The 23566-nt window shown below is 36.5% G+C and overlaps 1 protein-coding gene across 2 annotated transcripts in view; it reads right to left on the bottom strand.

The window, feature by feature from the left end:
- Positions 1–4418: 4418 nt before the first annotated feature.
- The window catches only part of TECPR1 (tectonin beta-propeller repeat containing 1), a 47060-nt gene continuing 27912 nt past the window's right edge, over positions 4419–23566 (bottom strand). For both annotated transcript variants that reach the window (XM_072417834.1, XM_072417835.1), the window contains 7 exons: positions 23287–23343; positions 22123–22297; positions 20329–20464; positions 16892–16984; positions 14731–14837; positions 10968–11087; positions 4419–9272 (listed from right to left, as the gene is read on the bottom strand). In XM_072417834.1, coding sequence (XP_072273935.1) covers positions 9114–9272; positions 10968–11087; positions 14731–14837; positions 16892–16984; positions 20329–20464; positions 22123–22297; positions 23287–23343 — 847 coding nt within the window. In that variant the 3' untranslated portion in view covers positions 4419–9113. The remainder of the gene's footprint in view (positions 9273–10967; positions 11088–14730; positions 14838–16891; positions 16985–20328; positions 20465–22122; positions 22298–23286; positions 23344–23566) is intronic.

Genomic DNA, 23566 nt, shown 5'->3' with positions numbered 1-23566 from the left:
TATATATATTATTCATTTTTTTTTTTCTTATTCTATGATTTCAGCCAAGACGTATATATTTATAATACATTTTTAATATGTGCACAGAGATAATCAAGTCTTTATTATATTAAGTAACTGATATAATACTTTTATGGCAGATATGGGATCATATATTTATTACTTTTTATAAAGTGCTGTCAATCTAACACTGAAAGCCTAAGGACAGTAGAAAAAGTTACTATAAAGTAAAAGAGCATAAATAAAGTCAATAATGTGTTGCTGTGCTCTTACTGTCTGTTCAGTAGGTTAGGGAAGAAAAGAAAAAGTAAAATTACTTATCAATAGTGAGTGCAGCAACCTGGCTATGAATTCAGCCCAGAGTGCCCAGAATTCAGCCTGAAAAGAATTACAAATATTAGTGCAGGTAATGCATTTAAAATATATTTGTATTTTACCTCTGTAATTAGCTGTTTATCTGAAATTTAGATTGAATCTTATTTCGGAAGGTTTAATACTTTGAACAAGAACATTGACGGTAGTCTAACTTATTCTTCAGAAGACCACTTTCAGTCTACCCACTTTGAATACTTAATTATTTCTGGACTTCAGAAATGTAGGAAATGAACTGTGGGTTTTGGAGTAGTATTATCTATACTGAACACCTTTTTCTGAAAGGGCTGAGTGTTGGCAAATAAAGGAATGCACCTGAAAAACTCTGAAAAAGTTAGAAAAGTTTGAAGTTTTGGAAGAGTATGTATCCTATCCTTCACCGATAGTTACCTAAATCCTCAATTTACTCTTTTTTCATGCTACCAGATATATATTCTTGGGCTGGAACTAATAGATGTTTACGTGTCTCAAATGTTCAGTAACTACTAAATCTGCAATGAATTCTGAATGAAGAACTTTCCATTCACATCTCATATTTCCATTAATTGTAAATGGTGTCTGGGTAAATAATTTGGTTTATATTCTTCACAGAAATGGATTAAATGGAAATGGGGCTCTAGGCAGGGTAGCAAATTTGCAACCCCAACAGTATTAGATACCAACAGCCTATAGGTGCATCCTCCTCTGATAGTCAGGTGCACAGCAAATTTAGCCAGTTCCCTAGTTTACTGCAAAATTTGAAGGATTGTAGCGGAGCCCTGGGTCTTGTGCCTACCTAGGTTGTCCATAGCTATTAGAGAGTGGTTGGGTGTGAAGGAATAATCCAAAACTTTCAAATACTACTAAACAACCCAAAACATAAACCAAATCCCCAGAACAACACTTTTTATTTTCTATTTGTCAAATGTGATTGCCCTGCACTATCCAGTGCCCTATATTTTGTTTACCTACTAAACGCTCAAACATATGGGAGGAGGATAGCACAGATAGGTGCTCCCAACACTGCTTCTCTTGCCATTTTCGAACCTGCTGGAGCAATGTTCTTCCCAGTCTCTGGTAGTAATATACAGACTTTTGCCTTGAAGAAAAACAAAAATCACTTTAATGAGTGACAGTCATGGACTTATCAAGGGGTCCTTCTTTCTGTTTTGTCAAACTGCCAATAAACATGAGCAGACTTTATGACAGGTGGACACTGAGCTGGGAACTCAGGGTAATATGCATAAATGGATGTGAGCCCAGGCAATAAAGTTCTTTATAGAGAATTATTATTTTTAATAGAGAATGTAAATCATTTCCAAAGCTTTAAGATACACAAGCAAAATAAATAAAATTGATTATGTTAATATCAGCTCATTATTATGTGTTATTTTATAATTTGTACATATAAGTAGTAAATATATATGTACATGGGGCAGCTATATTTTTCTCTCTGCTGTACTACATAAAGGTTGTGCATTGCTATCACATCACACAGGCTTCTGTTGGAGATTGCACGTTGTTCAACACACATTGAACAGGCATGATGTACCACTGTCACCAGCAGAACATACTCTTAGAAATACAATGAAGCCATTGCTGTAATGCATGCATGTAAAAAGTAGTTGCAAAATGGCTGCAAAAAGCACCAAGATGAAAAGAAAAAGGTGAAATGAAACTTTATTTGGTTAGGACTCTACTTCAATACATGATTTGTAATTGGTTCCTTTGAGTTACATGTTAATATAGTCATTGCATTCCTGTATTCAATAAACCTTCATGTGTTGAGCCTTGATTTGTGCTGGTAAAGACGGGAGACAACAGCAAATGCTATTACTGTTCTTTTTTTGGCATGGGATGCGGACAGAGCTCTTATGAACAGGATCTGTACAGAGGATTTAATTTTCAAACCAAATAATTGCAAATGCTAACCAACTAGTTACGTTAAACGTTCAAAGAAATGTCAGGAAGAGGAGGACTATCTAATCTTCTTTTTGCCAGAGGGGTACACAACGGATGATACTCGCTGCCAACTGACAGTCTGGAAATGATTATAATATATGGGCACCTTGCTGATGTGCGTGCTGGCTTCTGCTGTTACATTAAATCACTGTTTGCCTTCTGGCTTTCTTGTTAGGGAAAATCTTGTTTGATCAATCTGCATTTCCTTTTCATGGTATTATCCAGTTGGCACAAAGAAGTGTGCTGATAACATCATAGGCAAAGTCAAACATTTAATAAACTTTTAAAGTTATTGGACCAAAGTCAGATATTTGGGGTTCTAAAACCTGCAAGTCAAGTGGCCCCTTTTCTATATAGATACTAAAGTAGATATAAAAACCCATAACCCAATGACATTTTATAAAGCACTATATATTAGAAACACTGTATAATAATAACAATACCGATTAAAAATATTTTTTTTTTCATTCCTTCCACCTATTTTGCATTTCAGTGCAAGTAACCTCATGGAGCCTTTGATTCCTTTCTACATTTACATTTACAGCTGATTGCCTCAAGCAGTGTTAAGCTAGGTACACACGTGCAATAATTGTCGTTAGAAAACGAACGACTAACTTATCCACGATTATTTTGACCGATCGTATTGTGCACAATTCTGTACATGCTGTAATAACACAATCGTTCAAATATAGTCCACCAATAGTGTACACACGCTAGATATGATCGTTTGAACGATGCAGGAAGTGACATGTAAAGAAGAAAGTGTACTGCAGAACAATCCACGATCACTAAACGACCGTACATACAATAGATTGCGAACAATCTTCGCCCAATCAGATCCGCCAGGACGGTTGTTTTTTTCCAGCGAAAATCCTGGAAAAGTTGTTGTGGACTTTTTTTGTTAACGATTATCAGACGGTCGTTAGTCGTTCATTTCCAACGACAATTATTAGCACGTGTGTACACAGCTTTACTCTTCTGGTCTCTGGACACTTGCTATCAGCACAGACTCAAGTGTTTGGTATGTAGAGCAATCATAAACAGTATTTGCCACGAAATTTGGATAAGTAGGAAAAGTTAGATCTTACTGTCCAATGCCACTTGGATATTACAAACTAATTAAAAAGTTTGGGTTTCCTAAAGATACTGGCTGATATTTAGAAATAATCAGTGTTCAACACTACATGACAACGGAAGGCCATCCAAGCACCTTTCTGACCTACATCTAGTATAAATGGCCCCTACGTCCCAGAGACATGTACTCCTGTAACTACAGTCAGAATGTTCACTAGGGGAGTGAAAACCAAGGATATTTCTCCAATTGCTGCAACACATGGATGATTATATGTGCAGCTTATACGTACTTTCCTATTGCTCTTTTTGTATCTTTGCCCAAATGCCTGTATTGTTTAAATTACATTTGTATTTACCTAATTAGAAACATCAAGGCATGCCATAGTATGAGATAGAAGATAGGTTTACCTATCCTGACTGTCCACAAGAAACAATACAGCTATATAATTATATATATATATATATATATATATATATATATATATATATATATATATATATATGCTGAATATTGCAAAATGCTAAAAACTGAATTTACACAAAAAATTACAGGTAAGTTTTAAAATGGTTGAGGTTTTCTGTGTTTATTAGTAAAATTATCCCAGACACCGCTTTGATTTTTTCCATAGATTGGAAGACCTGGTTGTTCACAGCTAACAATACAGGTACAATTCAAGTTGCCAACACTCATCTTTTTTTGGCTACAGAAAATCTGCACCAATGGTGGCAACAAGTAGAGTGTCCACATTGAATTAAAAAAAAAAAAAACACACGCCTTGGTGTAACCCAGGTTTCATCCTGACCACTGTCCTCAAATGTTTGATGTGGCTTAAATCTAAAACAATCTTTGTTAGCTAGTAAATATATTTCATATGGGCACCCTTACAATACAGGCAACAAATCCACATATTCAGTATTATTACCACATATTTCAAATACATACCTTACAGCACAAGGTTAGGTGCACTTTCCTTGCCTCTTGCTGTTCACACCTAAGGACAATCTAAAATAATACACTGGAAGCCAGCAGCTGAAGCAGGCAGATCTAGTTTATTGTTTGACAGAGAATGGATATTATACGACATGAATATCAACATAACAGTTTTCATGCGAAACATTTAAAACACAGAGATATTGATTAAGAATCTGCTGCACACGAAGGACAATGGGCAGAGGTTTATTACAATAAATTAAAAAAAAAAAAAGAACAATGTAAAGTAAACAATGCTGACAATAAATAACAGCTTTTTCACCATTTGTTCCAGATTTTTCACTTTCTGCTCTAAAATTGATCATCTCAATGAGTGTAACAGTTCTGGTCTCTCTCTGTACAGTTATGTTGTATATTTGTGCAAGTGTCACAGGCTATGAGTACAGACTAGCAAGTAATGTTTGGCATGTATACTGGTAATACACAGTAGTTATGTAATGCACTCGGTATGTTATGTTTGCTTATAGTTCTATAGTAGTCTCAGTCCTGCTGATCCTGCAGAAGTTTCATTCACTGTCAATGGTTTGATATCAAAGAATTTGGGGGGCTGTGCAGATATGGCACTGACACTTTCAAGACCAATAAAGTAAGTGTGGCATTTTATGGTTTACATATTAAGTTGAATATTAGGAATTAACTTTTATTGATTAAAGGTAAAGTGTTAAAATCAGGTCATGTGTTACATTTTAAGGTAAGTTAAATTAAGTGGGAAGGTTGCTGTTTTAATACATAATCTAACTCTCAGTGATATTTTTTTTAGTGCCAATATCTTGGACCAAAAAGGCCTGCTTAAGTTAAAGCTGTTAATACCAAAGAATAAATGCTTCTTTGTAGTAAAATACTATTATGTTGTTTTATGTCTATTTGAGCCTTTGGTAGCTCTCCGCATCTTTGGAAATGCATTTCTTTTCATAGAAAAAGATGGCTTTATCCAAAATATTTTGTCAAAAACATAAGATTAAAAAGAGACAAGAAAGGGGAACCAGGTTGCCCGTACTTCCTGTTATTATATAAAAGAATTTGTCCCCAGCATCCTTGTAGATATTTAAGGTCCTTGCTAATATTCAGTACCCATTAGATCCGAGTGTTCAGAAAACATCAGATCATCCTGCAACTAATCCCCCTCCCCCTTGGAATTATGGACAGCTAACATCTAACAGTGCTAAAACTCAAGCTTTGGATGTTACATTTATGTCTAACATTCATAGCCTTTAAAAGTAAAGGATATTTTAATATGTTAAAATTGGTTTTGTTAAAGAGAAAAATGTGTGGAAATATTTATCTGAGATCAGACAGGAACTCTGAACTTACAAATTTCAGGGGGGGGGGGGGAGTTATGTTTGCTAACTTGATTGGTTTGCTTGAATATTAAGGACCTTAAGTGTTTCAAAAGTGCACTTATCTTTACAGTGAATGTTTCAGTAATTTTAATTGCTATTGGGTAAATGTAGCTTTGCATAGGACTAGATTGTTGCCCAACAATACCTTTTTTTGGCAAATTATGAAATAATCTCCCTGTATATTTTGCATGTTAAATCATAATGGGAGACCCTTGGAGAATGGCATTCATTTTACAAAGAATTTGGCAGGATGGAAGTTTTGCCTGATTTTTTATTTATAATTGCCTATGCAGCTGATCAAAATCAGTAACCACTAAAAACGGAGTCAAATGACAGAAAGAATGTGTAAGACTCAATTGGTGTGCTTAGTGTTCTAAAGATGCATTACCTTAGGGTTATGACAACTAATTTTTAAGATTTCAGGTCTCAGACTTACCCACTGGCACTTTCTTGAACTGCCTAAACATTTCTATCAGTGACATCAGACTGTCAGAGCTGAAGATTGGAAAGACTAGCTAGGTCAATATTATTCTCCTTTCTCATTACATTTGCCCTGTTTATACAGATGATGAGTATTATGAGAAATAAATATAAAAAAAGAATTATACATATCTCCATATAAAAATAAGTTTAGCAGTTTACAATTTTAAAATACAATTAAATGGAGTGTTTTAACTTTTGCCAAAAAGTTATTCCTTATGAAAAAATAAAATCAAAATTATATTATTATTTATTAATAATATTATTATTGTATAATTTATATTAATTTGTAAAACTATGTAGGCTTTTTCTAACATTTGTGCAGCTAGTATATTGTAATGTATGTAAAACACAATGCTAATGCTAAAAAGAGACACACAGTCTCCTAAAGTAAAACCATAAACCAAAGCTGCCAATCAGCAATCATGTTTAATCTTTCTTCTGCCATCTGGGAGCTTCGGCTATTCTACATCAGTGGTCGCCAACCTTTCGGACCTCACAGACCACTAAGTCCACAGAATCTGCACCGCGCATGTGCGGGGAGCTGTGTGTCACTCAAAAAAGAAGAAAGTTCCCCCAGAGTGACATCATGATGCCAGAACTCCCCATTCTCCTATCGCAGGCTCAGAGCTGCTTGCTAAATTTCAGTGCGGACAGTAGCGCCCAGCTGTGGGCGCAATAAAAGTTGTGCGTTACTGTCCCTCCAGGATGTTCAGCAAGCAGGTCTGAGCCTGCGATGGGAGAGTGGGCGGGTTGTTTCCATACGGGGAACAGGGCCACGGACCACCAAAATTTTCTGGCGGGTCACCAGTTGGCGACCACTGTTCTACACTAGCTTAATAAAAATGAAATCAAGTCAAATGCCAGCTGAGATGCATAAAAAGAGTGTGGACATCCCTTCCAAATGACTGAGTTTAGGTGCTTCCAGTGAAGGGTACTACTGCAACCATATTCACTTCTGACAATTTTATGCTTCCAACTAGTACAAGAAGAAAAGAAAACTCTGTTCTGTTCCTAATCAACTGTATCCACAGTATAGGAGTTACAGATCCAGCTCCATAAAGACATTAGGTTCAGTATGGAGGAATTGGAGTGGTCTGTATGGAACCCTAACCTCAACTCTATTGAACACCTGTGGGATTATTGGAATGTTGGTGGTGAGCCAGGATCAACAGCTCATTTAGGTGTAATGTTTGCAGCCTTTTGGCTACATTGTGTAATAAAAAAAGAACGTAAAAAAAAAAACCTAAAAAGTACTAATTCTCGCTCATTGAGAACTGGGTACTAGGTGAAGGTAATAATAGACAACCTAGATTAAAGCAGTTTTTTATGCCAAAAATAAAACAAACTAGTCACCCAAAATGAGATCAAAGATACTTTCCTCATCTCCATGTCCCCATTGGCACAAGTAATTTCACCAGGCTTTACAGAAAAATCTCAAAATCCTGCAAAAGTGCATCCCTGGAAAGTGCATTCTCACAGGATTTTATATTACAAGCTTTGGTGAAAGCAAAGGTGATGCCACCCATGCCAGAAGGCAGCATCTAAGCCTGGGACTTAGGTGTTTTCCCTAATTTTTGAGGCAAACATCTGTACAAGTGGCTTAGACGTTTGTTGGGGGGGGGGGGGGGGGCAGAAAAGCAGAATTTTCATTCACATTCTACTTTAAAATAAGTATCATTCTTATTTTATCAACAGCTGCTTCTGTGTGAATTTCAAATAAAACTGACTGGCTCAGAAAAAAACATATACTATTTTATGTCATTATGTTAATTGCCTACAGTTAAGACAATCATAAAACAATTTAAGAAGCAGTTTTCTACTTTGCAACTTCTAATCCCTAAGGGGTCTGTCATCAAAAACATTATATGTGCTGTTCAACAATCTGCTCTCCACTCTTCACATATACAGTTTTGCATGGTCCAAAAATCAACCTCTTTTCAAGACATAAATAAAATATATTTACAAACCAAATTTACCAAAACATTTGGTACATCAATGAATGTAATTCATTGCATATACATATTGAAAGTGTCTCTATTGTCCCTATAGAAACCAGTCTCTAGACTTCTTTTGTTGTAGTGCAAGAAAAAAATGTAACGCAAGTTGTTGCAGGCTGTTGTGGGAAATGTTGACACTTTTCTTTCACATCTTTTAAACACATGAGACCCATAGTATGTAGCACAGCACAGAAAAAAAAATTGATAGCAAAGGTTAAAGTGCTTTAACCTGTGATGGCTTAAATTCTTACAGGAATATTTTCCATAAACAGGTGCATATTCAGTTACTGATTCATGTTCACATTTCCAGTAACTCAAACAGGTGAAAGTCATGCAGTTTACAAATACTATCATGGTAGGACTTCATAGTGGTGTCATTAGATCCACTCTTTAGTACCTTGTAGGTTACATAGGAAAAAAACAACTACCGTAACCTGGTGGAAAAAGCATTCTATGGTCAGCCTGGATTCTTCATTTTTCTTTGCAAATAAAGGAACAGGTGCCACTATGACCATTATATAAGTGTCCCAGTGGGTCCAAAGCTCTGCTGTGTGAAGACTGTCAGATATCTCATCACCTGTTTTTTTCAGCAAAGAATCTGTCTGTCTATGGCCAGCTTTATACAAATAAATGCAGCACTGACTCAACTACACAGGAGTTCTGCTATGTACAACACAAAAAGCTTGATTTCGCCAGCCACTGAATGGGGAACAGGGTTTTAACATTCCCGTTCTTTCCCTGTCACAGTAAATCGGCGTGCTTCCATTTCCGTCACATTTTTGAGGAAAGCATAGGGATTTACACCTAAAAGGTTCACAGTATGAAATATATAAAATCAAATATACCTTCAGAATATGCACACTACAAGGAAGTTGTCTCTACATTGCAAGGTTTTAAAGGCTAGGCCTGATTATCTTAGGAACTGGTTGCAGTAGAAATATTGGACTGTGTAGATGATGAGGCTTCCTCCTTGTCTCCATCATGGTTGTTCAGGGGAGGAATGGAGTTTGTTTTGGATTGCTGGACATTATAATACCCGGTATTTCCCCTGACAGTAATATAGTCCCAACCTCCCTGAAAAGACACAGAATAATATCATCAATCAGCAATAGCTACTCTTACCACCTATAAAACGTGAGTGCAAATCTATATTTAACCCCCCTAGCGGTCTAATTCTGTCCAAATTTCCATGCAAAAAGTATTACAATTTTTTTGCATTGAAATTTATTTTTTATTGTAGGCTTTAATTCTTAGGCATAACTCTCCAAAATAGTTAATAAATTGAATTAATTCATTACTAAACTTAAAAAAAAAAATCTGTTGAAAAAATAGTTAAAAATGTAATATACCCGTACAGTAGCATATATAATATATATAATTATATATATATTTTATATGAAAATTTCTTTGTATTGGACTCAATACAGCTGTTTTGTATTGAATCCAATATAAAATGATTTGAATTTCCCGCCGCTCCGTCCGCACCAATGTCATGTGAAACCCCGCAGATCTCAGGTCTTTACTTCATGCCTGAAGATCGGAGGGAGAAGACATGTCCCCAGGACCTGCAGGGACCAGAAGGACAACGTTTAGACGACAACGGAGCAAGGTAAGTGGGGTTTTTCTTAGCTTAAAGCAACCCAGAGTGTGTCTCAGGATTACCGCTTTTTGCAAGTAAAATCCACCCCGGGTCACACTCTAGATTACTGCTAGGGGTGTTAAATGTTTCAAACAGATTCAAGTATAATAAAATGGTGCTACCACCACCAAACATTTGGAAGCAAAAGCTAAACGTCTTTATTCTGCTTTGTTCATAGTGTTTGTTGGAAATAACTACAGTCGTATATATTAGTACAAGGTACATGCCTACTGGCTTGGGGAAACCAAAACTATGAGAAGCTATCTATCAGAATAAATGTTTTGGTTTCACAAATTATGCCTTTAGGTGTTTGCAGCCTACCTTTATGTTTATATATTGTTTTTACGGGCAGATAAGGCTTTTATTTGGTGGCAGATTTGTATAACTAGAAAAGAAAGAAAATACTTTTTGTTATTGTCTACTCTAATTATTTACCCCTTACAAAACAAAGTTTTACTCTTAAAATAACATGACATAGGTGTATTTTTGTTTTGTAACATAGTGGAATGGTAAAGCTCAAATCAAATGTATTAGCTTTACTTTAAAAGAGCTTTATCTTTCCTGTGAAACTACATTGTAGTGGAAAAAAAATGGTTTGTGTAGAGTAATAAAATAACTTTAGGATAAATTTAGGTTACGCTGGAAAGGGCACAAATAACCACAGAAGTGCCTTTTCTCAGGTCAGGAATGTTCACAGTCCGTTACTGCTACTTTATGCCAGGGAACTGCTGCCTGCATCAACTACATAGGGAATAAACAGCTGCCAAATGTGCAGACGCTGGTTGTTTAGGAGTGAGTGTGAGTGACAGAGTGGTAGGTTCCAGTTGCAGGGAGCTGTGCAGGTTCCCCAAGCGGGTCTGATCCTGCTCTAAAGAATCTAAATTGCATCAAGTTATTTCTGTGGGCATTTGATGATCGCACAATAAACATAAAGGTCATTTAGGTCATTCAATCATTTTTGGGGCCTGAGGATAAATCTTGGCAGGAATATTTATTTGTTTTAAATATTCCCATTCTATGTACTGTAACTGCCGCCTCTATGCGATTTTAAAATGGCACCTTAGGATTCAAGTGGTTAATAGTATGTTGTTAATATGTAGATAGCTTGGGTATCTACTAATAATACTTACCCCAATTCCATAATCCCAGGAATGCCCTTTAGGTGCCATAGGTTGAACCCCTAAACGATGGCAGACAGTACCACAGCTCAGACTATGGCTTCCTTGCACTTTCTCTGCGATGACCCAAATCTAAGAAAAAAAAAAAAAAAGCAGAAAAACACATTAATATTAATTTACAAAAATAGATAAATTCTAAAAACTAAAGTCTATGCTTTTATGCTAAAGTCTATGTTTGCAGGGGCAAAGATTTTAAGTTCTGCACATATAATTGAATATGTATTTGACAAATGAAGCCCAGGATCAAGAAAGAATTTTTGTTCCGAATTCAGACTGGTTCAGCAAAAACAAAGGTCCTATATTTTCATGTGTAAAGATTACAGGGACAAAGGAATCCATGAACCATGGGCAAATTGTTAAATAAAGAGGTTTTTATGCTGAAAATATATTTGGTATAAAAACCATCAACAGTTTGCAAAGAGGAAAACAGAAGGAGCTAATATTCTATTTGCAAAATTCTGATTCAATGGGAAAGAATAAGTGGTAATAAAATGTTTATTGCAATGACACTGTGAGGCTTCTCAGTGTAGCCATTTCTCAACAATGCCAGAGCACATACACATTTTAAATAAATCAGCGTAGTATCATAGTATGGCAGCAGTGCAGGTTAGTTTCTGTAAGGAAGGAATGACAAGTAGTACATTTTATTGGGTAATCAAAGACCCTGGAATGCATCTGCTTAATTGCTTAGTAAATAGAGGATCTTCATAAAGCACCGTTTCCTGGGTGGATTGTACACAGTGCATGTTAATAGACTTACTAAATCCGGGTAGGCACAGCTTTTCCTTATAACAAATCCTTTTCTGTGGGTAGAGCTGGAATGGCTTACTTAGTCTTTTAGATTGGCATTCAACTTTTTAAAATAAGATTTAAACCCTGATTGCATAAAATAAAAAGCATTTTGTTCATAAAATATTTACCATTCTGTTTACAACTCTGTGCTGCTCTTTCTGCCACCTTCTGTCTCCATGCACAGTTTTACATTATTGCACTGGACTGGCTTCTTCGTAGTGACAAATGTAGAATATGTTTGCATAAAATAACATTGGTATATAATAACCCATCGAGGGAGCATGTGAGGAGACATAACTGAAAATGGGTTCAGTTCCAGCAGGGTTGGGTAATATTGCCCCAGTGTTCAGCAACCAGAACCTGGATCTAAACCCCAAATGAAGTCTATTGCAGAGAAATCTTGCTTACAAATCCTGTCCATTTTTAAGGCAAGCTTTTATAAGGAGCCAGGCACTGAGGGACATGCACCAATGCTAAAATAGGTGGGCAGAGTGTTTTGTAAAGCTGATTAGAGAGCAAAATTGAAAACAGAACAAATCCCTTAAATAACATGCTTGTGAAATGCCTTACAGCTACACATGGAGTTTTTTTTTTATAAAACTGGGAATCAGACATTGCCTCAAACATTCCCTCATGGTAATCTTCCAGGTCCATGTGTTTCAATGACAGGAACTGATTCCTACTAGGAAATGTCAGATACCATGTTTTATAAATAGAGCCCATTGTGTGTATTTTTTATTAATAATATTAAACAAAACAAGGGGTTTCCTTTACATTTTTTCAGGTATCTAGGTAGGCAATAAAAGTGACCACCCCCTTCCTGCAGCATATTAGGCCTCATGCCTTCCGTCAACATTGGGGGGTCCTAGTAACTTTATAGGTCTATGTGAATAATTACTGACATTGCAATAAATAGCATTTTTTTTCATAAAAAGCTGTTCTATAAGCTTATTTAATCTACTGCAGACAGAAGGAAGCATTTTCTCAGTCTTCTACCCCCCAAGTTATCAGAGTGCAAATCACAAGGTAAGAAGCTGTGCAGCAATAGGCTGATCTGTGTCCAGACATTTGTAAACTGAACAGGCAGAGTTACCATGATTCTATCATTTCCCTCGTAAAAAAGACAAATAAGGCTCCATCCTCTGTGAAAGAAGACAAGGTCGGTGAAGCACTGTGATCATCACAACAGGTAAATATTATACCTGAAGCATTACATTCATCCAATATTTTCCAAACATGTAGGTAACGTGAATATAAAGATTTCGGATTCTATGGTCACTTTAAAATGATAGCATCTCTAAACGGCCTTGTTTTATATCAATTGCAAGCAGTAACATATTACTTGCTAAAAATGTTTCCTTACTATAGGAAAAAAACAGGCTATATGGAGATGTATACATAGTAAGCTCGGTTTGCATATACTACTTCCACTTGACAAAATCACTTTGGCTGTTACAGAGAAAATATAACCATTGTAAAATATTAGGATTAATGCAGAGACTTTTCTTTGTATCATTGGGGCCAACTGCCAACCTAGGTTATTTGTGTTCAGGGGATATTAGGAGTTATCTGTAAAAAGTATCATAAAAGGTAATTTTACAGATACACAAATGTAGGTCACATGTCTTTCCTATATTTAACTTACTTGCAAGGAATTTTTAAATATATTCATCAAAAACCATAGTTCATGGTGCTAAAACTAAAAAAAAAACCTGTTTGTATTATTTTTATTACAAGGTGTGTGGGGCTTGACTAATCTGAGAGACAGAGTGTTCTCTCATCACAGAGAGCATGAAAGAGGAATGCTACTAAGAGGAATGGCTCACGTTCCATACACATAGGATTTTGTTACCCAATATTTGTCACCCATATTTTATGACCAGTTTCCCAGAAAGGAAAGGTTTTCCTGTGCTGATGAGATCTATGTAATTTAATTATGTGGTTTCTTTGCGTATAATAAAACTTTATTTTCTTAGAATTTTTACCATTACCCCTGGCCTTAAGTCCTAGATGACAACATGATCAGTGGACAGATTCCAACATGAGACACAGAGAACAGATCAGTAAATAAATCAGAAGGAAGCACAGCCTGCATATGTAATCTGTTAATATGTTGTACCAATCTATACACAATACATAATTACATAATTTACAGTGTATGTAAAAACAAGATTTTTAAAATATGACTAATAAACATTTTAACTATTTAAAAAGAAACAATATTAATAAAGTCCACGAAAGCTGATGGCTATACTATATAAGGATTGTTTAACTTACCACTCGCAACAACTTCCTGAGCTGCCGATAGGTTGCTTAGGCCCCTTGCACTGCATTTGTGGATGGAGGCATGGGATTTGCATACAATCTACTATAAGGGAATGGAAACCTGGGAATGTGCTACACAATGAGCTAGGGGGTGAAATGTTGTGTGAGGGGTATAGGATGACACTTTGCTTTTACTTGTCAGATACTGCTCTTTGCTCATAGTGTCACAGTTTCTTATAAGTTTGATTGAAGGCAAAACCTGGTGCCAAATGCTACAGTAAGAAACTTTATATAAAATCATTCCAAAAATGCCACTGAAAGAAGATAGTTTCTAGATGGGCTATTTTTAGAACGTCAATAGGCAAAAAAGTTTTGTCATTGAAAAAAAATTATTCCCTGGTTGGAAAGCCCAATCTGAAAGCATCGGTTTCCTTGCTGTCTGCATTGTGTCTACTCTGTCACTCTCTATAGGCTAAATATGATGCAACTGCTCATGTCTAGGGACTATGAACAGACATCTGAGGGCATCTAGATCATGCCTATATTTACTACATTTCTAAGGGTATAAACAGCAAGTACGGTACTAACCCCTCACCATAACTGTCACTATGTGAAAGATCCTCCTATTTTTCATAAACAACAGTTTCCCAAAACTTGCCTGATCCAAGGGGCCGACAGATACTTTGCGAATGTTGGTTGACACGTGCTCCCAGGACGATCCTTGAGGGTAACTTGGAGTTGTACCTTGACGAAACCATAAATTTCCTGACAGAAAAGCAAAAGATATTGCTAAAGAAACACTTCACTCATTTTGTTAGTAGGTTAGAAAATAGTAATAAAAGATATTTAATGAGTGTCTTAACACTCAGCTGTACATGCAACAGGCCACCTTTGTAAAATTTGGGACAATTGTTACCTTACTGTAATTTTCCTTTCCTGGATACTCCTCATGTCAGAATACCATGGATCAATGCAACCCACTGATCCCCCTTTAGAACCGTCCCTTAATAAGTCTCTAAATCAGGGGTCCTCAAACTACGGCCCGCGGGACGAATACGGCCCGCTGAAGTTGTCCATCCGGCCCCCCGGCTGCCTGAGTTCTGGCTGCCTGCCATCTGCACTACAGGGAACCCGGTCACGTGACACCACTGTTGCGGGGTAACGTTGGAGCTGTCGGGCTGAAGCCATCAGGCAGAGAAGGTATGAGCAGAGACTCACTGCTGCCTTCATTTCTCACTGCACTGGTTCTCACTGCAGCACATGTGTACATGATCAATGTACATTTGTAAATAGTATAAACATACTATGCACATTGATCATATACACATGTGCTGCAGTGTGATCCATGTATGAAGACAGCAGTGAGTGACAGGTAGCAGACACTGACAAAGTTTTTTTTAGCAGCCCTTGTTTAATTAATAAAAAGTGTGGGGTAGTGTTGGGTGTAGGGTAGGGTGTATAAAAAGAAGCAAATTAATGAATTGCTTGAGATTATTCATTTGCATGGAAAATGCAAGATAAATTTGCATTTTCAATACACACAGTGAAAATTCAAATTTATCTGTGCATTTTCCATGCAAAGGAATAATCTCAAGCAATTTTAAATCCAAAGTAAATGCCACTTTTTTTTTTAATGATCGGCAAGTGTGCTGTGCATATAGTATTGTTCTTTCATGTTTTTTATACAATAAATACATTTTGTGCAGTGTGCATAAGAATCTTCTCCTGTTTTTTTTTCAAACTATAGTACGGCCCCCCGACAGTGTGAGGGACTGTGAACCGGCCCCCTGTTTAAAAAGTTTGAGGACCCCTGCTCAAAATGAACTCCCTCTATACTGCTAAACATTACCATAAGCGAGCAACGTAACAATATTCTTCATTCTTTTATTTCATCAGCCTACCACAGAATGGGGCAAGCAATTAAATATGTAGCCAGAGGGTAAAAAAAAAAAAAAACCTCAGGCAACCATAATTGTTGCAAGATAAATTTAATGGGATAATGCAGAGGAGATGACCATAGAATCTAAAGATCCAGTGGAACCAAAGACCTCTCTCTGTGGACAACTTAGCATAAGCTGGCCAAGTTGTAACAAGCTCTGTTGTGTTGATACCACAAAATAAAATACCACTTAATAAAATTGTTGTGGTAAGGCAGTGTTGAGACCCAGATTTACATACAAACATTTCTGGGCAAGACTCTTTGGAGAGAAGTGTTATTACTTCAACTTACTACAAATATTACTATTGCTACAACTGGTACTCATTACTTCCCCAAACCTTTATATTGGAACATCCGGGGGTCTTTATTTGCAACTACGCCTGAACAGGTCAGAGAACTGGCAATAATGCCTGGATTACAGCATTGGCTTAACTCATTTGAAAACTCTACATGGAACATTTCATGAAAAAATGTGTGCATGGCAGTTTTGTCTAGACCTTAACCTTAAACTTTATCTAAACTCATTAGGAAAATAAAGTAGTATGCTGCAGCTCTTTAGTCTTTGTGTGTGCCTTATTTTTCCTTTAGGTTTTCTTTTCTTAATTTTCACTTAATTATCCTGCATCCTTTGCGTCTCAGGGTGACAACATTCACACATTGTACTGTACTGTAGCAGTAGCATGTTGCCCTAAAGTGTGTGCTCCTGTATACTGGGTAGGGCTGATAACATTGGTTAGGATTTCAGTGCAGCACAGACAACACACAGTAAAATGGGAGGTTAATAGATTTCTGGGAGAAAAAGAGCAAATAAAAGATGGTGTCCAGGATTTGAACAGGTGTGCTAGGGAGGACATACCTATTTAGAAAACACAGCACTTACCATTTTCATCTACGACTAATACAGACGTCTGTCCCACAGAGACCTGCTGTAGCTTCTGCTTCTGTGGGGAAGGAATGTGGTACCAGCAATCCCCTAGACACATCCAAGGAACACAAAATACAAAGCAGTCATACACAGTTTTACATTCCAGAATGTTACTTACAGGGGTATTACAAATAATTATCCTGTAGTGATACAGTATTAAATAGAAGGAGCCACAGAATGTGGTGGGGAAACAGACATTCATGAATACAAATTCATTTTAAAGTGAATGACACTTAAAATGAATGTTTTTTTTTTTTTAAAGGGCATTCTATGCAGAATAAATTGTATACGCATCTCTCCTGCTGAGAAAGCACCCACTGAAGGTTCTGCAGAATCAAACACTTCTGGAAGTGTGTCATTCCTGGTCCTGCACTGTGTGCCGTGGTTCCTCCCACCAGCAATTACTTCACTATAGGATACAGTAATAACACAGGGGCTTCAGATCAAACAACTATATGCAGTGGGATACCATAACGTACCGTAACAGGAGACGAAAACAAGCAATTTCTTCTTTGCAGGGTGCCCTTTAGTTTGAATATTAATTTAACCAGGATTGGCCTTATTTTCTAATTTTTCTTAAACAGAAATTCCAGGCAACAAGCAAAATCCATTCATGCAGGCTTTGCTTTCTGTATGCATCATAAGGTTTGATTTTCCATTTTAAATGCAATTGGCAAAATCTGCTCTGGGGAAACATTTAATGTTAATACAATCCTTAATCCTTCAAGTCCTTGGAAGATTTTAAAAATGTATGTGATGGGTATCCTCTCCTCAGGAGTAATAGCTGTTGATGGCAGGGGTAGGTACAAGCACTGTAAATTGCACAGCTACCCTATTATTATTATTATTATTATTATTATTATTATTATTATTAAGCAGGGAAGTCACAGAAAAATACAACCCTAGCCGTGTTCTTCACTTCCTAAATGACCTACTAATGACTTGGGGCAGGGTCCTCTCCTCCTCCAGTGTCAAGGTCTGTCTGTCATTTGCAACCCCTATTTAATGTACGGTGCTGCGTAATGTGTTGGTGCTATATAAATAGGGATTAATATTATTATTAAAAATATTCTGTCAGCCTGACTTTAGGTATTAGCTTTAAAAACTGCGGTGTATATTGATAATATTTAGATATCTATACCTGACTCTAACCATATTAATAGAAACTATTTCTTACTATTGGGATGGAAAAGATTAATAAAAGGTGTGTTTCCACTGAATCTGTCATTGTCCAAACTGATGTTGAAATAGATGAATAATTTGAATATTTTAGCAGCATCTAAGCACAAACCAATCCAGAGCTGCCAACTTCATGCAGCTTTCTGTTATAGGCAGAGATTCTCTTTACTAATTACTGGCCATTGTTTAATTGTCATTGTTTCAGATCAACACCATATTGCAATAACACAGCTAAACTTTACTAAAACTACATGATATATACTTAGTAAGCTGTCAAATTCTGCTCTTTCCTTATAGAAGAAAATAGTATATGCACAGACCCTTCAGAAAAGAAAAACATTTGTCTTGAGTTATTTTTACATCTTGATTATCACTTTGAGTGTGTTTGTAGAATATACTAGTTTGACTGTTTGCCACTGTCACAGACACATATTTGCCTTTCTATTAAGACTGCTAGAAGGTCACCTCTGATATGAGTGTGCTATTTACTTACTGCCACACAGTGTGCACTGCCTACTCCATCACATGGCTGCCAAAATTGCCCTAAGCTATTTACAGCACAAAACATAAAGCAATGCTCCAGTGTGACATTTCAAGTTGTACATTATGTCTTATATCACAAATCGTTAATTACAGCAATCTGTTTCTATACAGATGGTCAGAAATTTACGTACCGGTATGATGAAGTTTTTAAAACTCACTTTATAACCCCTCCACAGATTTTATTTATACATTTGGCATAGTTGTAAGGATATCCTAGCGGAGGGCAAAAGTAATTTCTTACTAAAACAGATTATTGCACTTTTTATTGGCTATATCACCATTCCAGTGGGTCACTAGTTTAACACTTTGATAACTGAGCTTTAAATAGCTTAAAAAATGCAAACTATTTCCTAAACAGCAGCAAAAGAACTTGTGAAGATGCTAGATCAAACAGGTAGATATATGTTTCTTTATCCACAGTAAGAAGGATCATAAATTAAAGCGGAACTAAAGTCAAAATAAAAAAAAAAACACACCTTTGATCCCGCTGATCCGTTGATCCATCGTGAGGTTTCTTTGATTGGGTACCCCGTCGTCCTGGTATCCTTCTTGGGCTCGGCACGGAGGAATCTACTTATCTCTTCTTCCAAGTTCTTCTTTGTATGTCACCCAACTTCACACTGCACAGGTGCAAGATCGGGTGACGTAGATGGGGAAAAAGATTGCCAATCTCACTGCGCATGCCCAAACTTGAGCAGCCAAGAGCTTCCCGGGCTTTTAAAAAAAGGGTGTTGCACTTAAAAAATAAATAAATAAATACAATTTTTACTTTATATAAAAAGATTGTCTACCCTTTTATATAAAGTAAACATTTTGAGTTTAGGTCCACTTTAACATAACCTAAAAGTCTGCTACAAGGAAGAAGCCAGTGCTTCAAACCCATCATTATCAAGGCCAGACTGCAGTTTGCAATGGCACATGCAGATAAGCATCCTACTTTCTATGAAAATGTCCTCTGGTCTGATAAATCCAAGATCAATCTGTTTATCTACATAATGTTTGAAAGAAAAAATAATGAGGCTTGCAAGCCAAAGAACAGGAGGGGCTGGTGCACTTCAAAATACAGATAACATCAAGAGGAAGGAACTTTATGTAGATACACTGCAGCAACATTTTCTCCAAAGTTGTGGCAAAATGGCTTAAGGACATCAAGGTCAAGGTATTGGAGTGACCATCAGAAAGACTTCACTCGATGTTTATTTAAACCCTCAACTTCAACTTATTATGATTCCCCTTACATCACACTATGATCTTTGTTGTCTAGCTCATTTTCAGTGAGAATATTTTAGGTTATTATAATTTTTTTTTTAATGCTTTACATTTTGTATTGCTTTGTATTTTTATTGTGGGTTTCCAGTTTAGGCTCTGCCTTCATCCCTAAAAACTGCAGTGCTACAAACCAAATACTGATGGACGTGCGTTGTCTCTAATGAATCATCTGACTGCCTTGGGAGAGGGAGCAGCTAAGTACAACCATTGCAAAGTAAGAAACAGAGCCTGGATTTGTACCTAGTAAGTATGGCTGTCCCAACGTACATATATAATTACAAATGACACATACAAGGATATAATCTCTTACCTAAAATATTATTTACAACAAACCAATAGGTTTAATATGCATACTATGTTATACTATTCCCTTTTAATATGGAAGTATTCATCATTTTTACCTGCTGGTTGACTGGAGGACACTGAGCCCCGATAGAAGGCAGATCCATCACGTGCTATAGCCCAAACTTGATGTCCTTCTCCTACAGAAACAGAAACGAAGGGCTGGTCTGTGCCAACATGAAGCCAAGAAGAACCCTACAAGACAATGAAAAAAAAGGCAAATAGTTTTTTGTTATATTGTTTGAATGATGAGACTGCCCTCCTTTTTTCAATAGCCAGCAGTAAGCTAGGGTTTGATTCCAAGACAATCAAATTAAATAATTTGCATTAGAACTCTATAGCAGGCCTGCAATTTCAGATCTAATAAAAATCGGATAATATATAATGGGAATTAAAGATTTTAAAGAAAAGCAATTGTTTTTTAGATACAATTTTGTTTGGCAATGTTAGGTGTCCACCAAACAAGAATTTTCTAGCCTGTGTACCTCAGATACATACATTTTAAATTAAAAAAAAAAAAATACATATCCATTTTTTTTTTTGCATTAATAACTTTTATTGCATTTGTTTCACACTTCTGCAACCTAAAGGAATATTCTACCCAAACTTTGTTGTTTACCAGTCTTAAGCTTATCCCAACCATATACTCAAACCCAAATCCTAACCAATCACCTACAGCTAAGCCATAAATGTATCCCTTAACTTAGCAATGCGACACTGTACAGCAAGAAAACACCTACTTCCTAGTTCAGGACTGCAGCTTCCTACTGCTAACTTACTGGACATTGGGTCAGATCACCTCTATCCCATTTAGCAAGTGTTCCAAGATTAGAATTAGGCCAGAAAATATTCAAGAGATCTGGCTATGGAAAGTAGCAAATGTGCCAAAAATAAGTTTACATATACATTCCAAATGCTTATATAAATGTTACTGGATTACCATTATAAGCTGAAGCTAAAACTAATTTAAAATTTTATCATGGTAATAAATGCTAATCGTTTATTTACTATATGCAAAAATAAATATTGCATACTTACTGTATTAAACTACTGTCTTGTGATTAGAAACAGTCATATCTGACTGCTGTGCCCTGCTTAGTGTTGGAGTGCCTATTTGCTAACCCTCCCGGAAAGCCCAATGGCCAAGAAGTGCATGCAGCAAGGAGACAATGCTACTGCTAATTGCCAGGAATGGGGTTCTAAATTATCTGTTACTGGAAGGATTATTAAATAAGAAATCTGCAAGATTTACAAAAGGTTATTAGCTTAAAAAAATCTTTATCATGAGACATGACTGGAAATAAATTTAGAACAGACTGGGAAAAATATCACCTGGAAAACATGACAGCTACCACCGGTGATGCCCGTTTCTGAACTTACTAGCTGCCCGGCTTTCAATGTTGTCCCTGTTAATTAATAGGTTTTATCTAATTTCAAAATCAGAATGTAGTAATATATCCCATGAACACATGATTACCTCTTCTTCTCTCACAAAGCTCTCTCTACTGAGAGAACTCTGTGGGGTGCTGTCATATATACAAAGTGGCCTGATTTTTAGAAATGGGATGGGCTGATGTGTGCATAGCAAAATCCAATGTAACAAGAATCAGGTATTCATTCTCTGGTATAAATAAGACCCATTGAGTCTGTGACCCACAACAATTGGGCAGATAAAGACTTCTGACATCACTTCAGCTTGCATGATCTGAATACTTACTCTGGGTTAGTGATTCCCTTAATATGGATTTAGAAAGTCAGACAACTAGCATATTCAGAAAGGGGCCTGCAATCACAGTTAAAGGACACCAATGTGACACTCAGACTATGGTTTTATAACTAGACAGTAATCTTACAGCAGGATTATCCTTAGTGACACCAATTCGACACAAGACATCCCCCTTGTTGCTGATCCCCCAGACAGAAATAGGTTTGTGATCTTTTACTCCTCTGCTTGGACATATGGAGACATCCCTCAAGGAAATCGGGGGGACCTCCTGCCATGGCCCACTTGTCACGATTTTACATTTTCTGTGAAAAAAAAGGGAATTAGGCCAAGCTTTCAATTCAACACAGTATAATTAGCTACATAGAACTGATGTTCTGTTTGATGAAAGAAACACGGCCCATAAACAGCAATTAGACAACAGAAAACTGTTCCTGTTATTGCTACGCATTGCCTGTATTATGTGAAGTCTGAAATCTGCTGCCTGAAGTTTGAGACTTGGTGTGCTGGGAAGCCAAAATTGAATCAGGTTTCAGATACATATTAGGAACACATTTACTGGATAATGTTTCATGAATACAGATGAAGTTTTTCATATTTGTTTGATGCAGAGAGCCCAGCAGTACTAAACAGTCACTGCACAGAGGTACTTCAGAGGGGCTCCACAAGGACACCAAAATCTATCTGATGAATTAAGCTCACCACACACCATACAATCTGCTTATACAACTTAATTCTACTATATTCTACTATAGCATGTGCATTGTGACCCTAACATGGGTACTTGGCAGGCAACACAAGCTCCCTTTTAAGATTAATGAAGGCTGATAATTTGACCTATCCTTGCTATCCTTCTGTCTCTCATGTTAACACTTGAATTCAAAGTGACTTCAAACAAATATAAAGATAAGGAACTGTAACACTTATTTGAAATATGCTAATTTTGTATCTGTGACTCACATATTTTTTGAGCAGATACAGCCAGGCATCGAGCATTTTCTTAAGACATTTTAAAGAAATAACAGCTCCAAACTTCTCTTATATAACTTTAACAACATTTCAGGTCAGGTTGACCTTAGGTAGCAAGCAAATAATATATGATGTGTTTTCAAAGTACTTTATTATTAGGTTTATAGTTTTGCACATAGTTTATTAGTTGTGCACTTTGTGTCATACTGTCATACTGTGGAACAGGACTGACTGCCTACATGTGACTAGTTCCTCTAGTAGCAGCACGTAAGCACAGACAGAACTCTGTGTTCTAAACAAACAAATCAAACTGACTTTTATTTACCTTGCCCAGCGTCTTCTTCTCACAAAGTCCTTTATGGTCTTATAGCTGTGATAAGACCTGCAAAAATATACAAAGATATAAATGAACAATCTGACTTTTCTCAGTCACATTCTGTAGTATATATTATACATTTTCTCTGTGGTTCTTGTTCTTTAAATCAATTTTAACAAATGTTTTGTTAAGGAAGAGATAAAACAAGGCAACAATGGTATAGTACTAACAATGCTGTCTATTTATTTCTGTAACCCCTATAACAGACAAAAACAATTATCTTGGTTAT

This window comes from Pyxicephalus adspersus, chromosome 7 (genome assembly GCF_032062135.1).
Source record: "Pyxicephalus adspersus chromosome 7, UCB_Pads_2.0, whole genome shotgun sequence".
NCBI lineage: Eukaryota > Metazoa > Chordata > Amphibia > Anura > Pyxicephalidae > Pyxicephalus > Pyxicephalus adspersus.
This window is presented reverse-complemented; position numbering and strand designations above follow the sequence as displayed.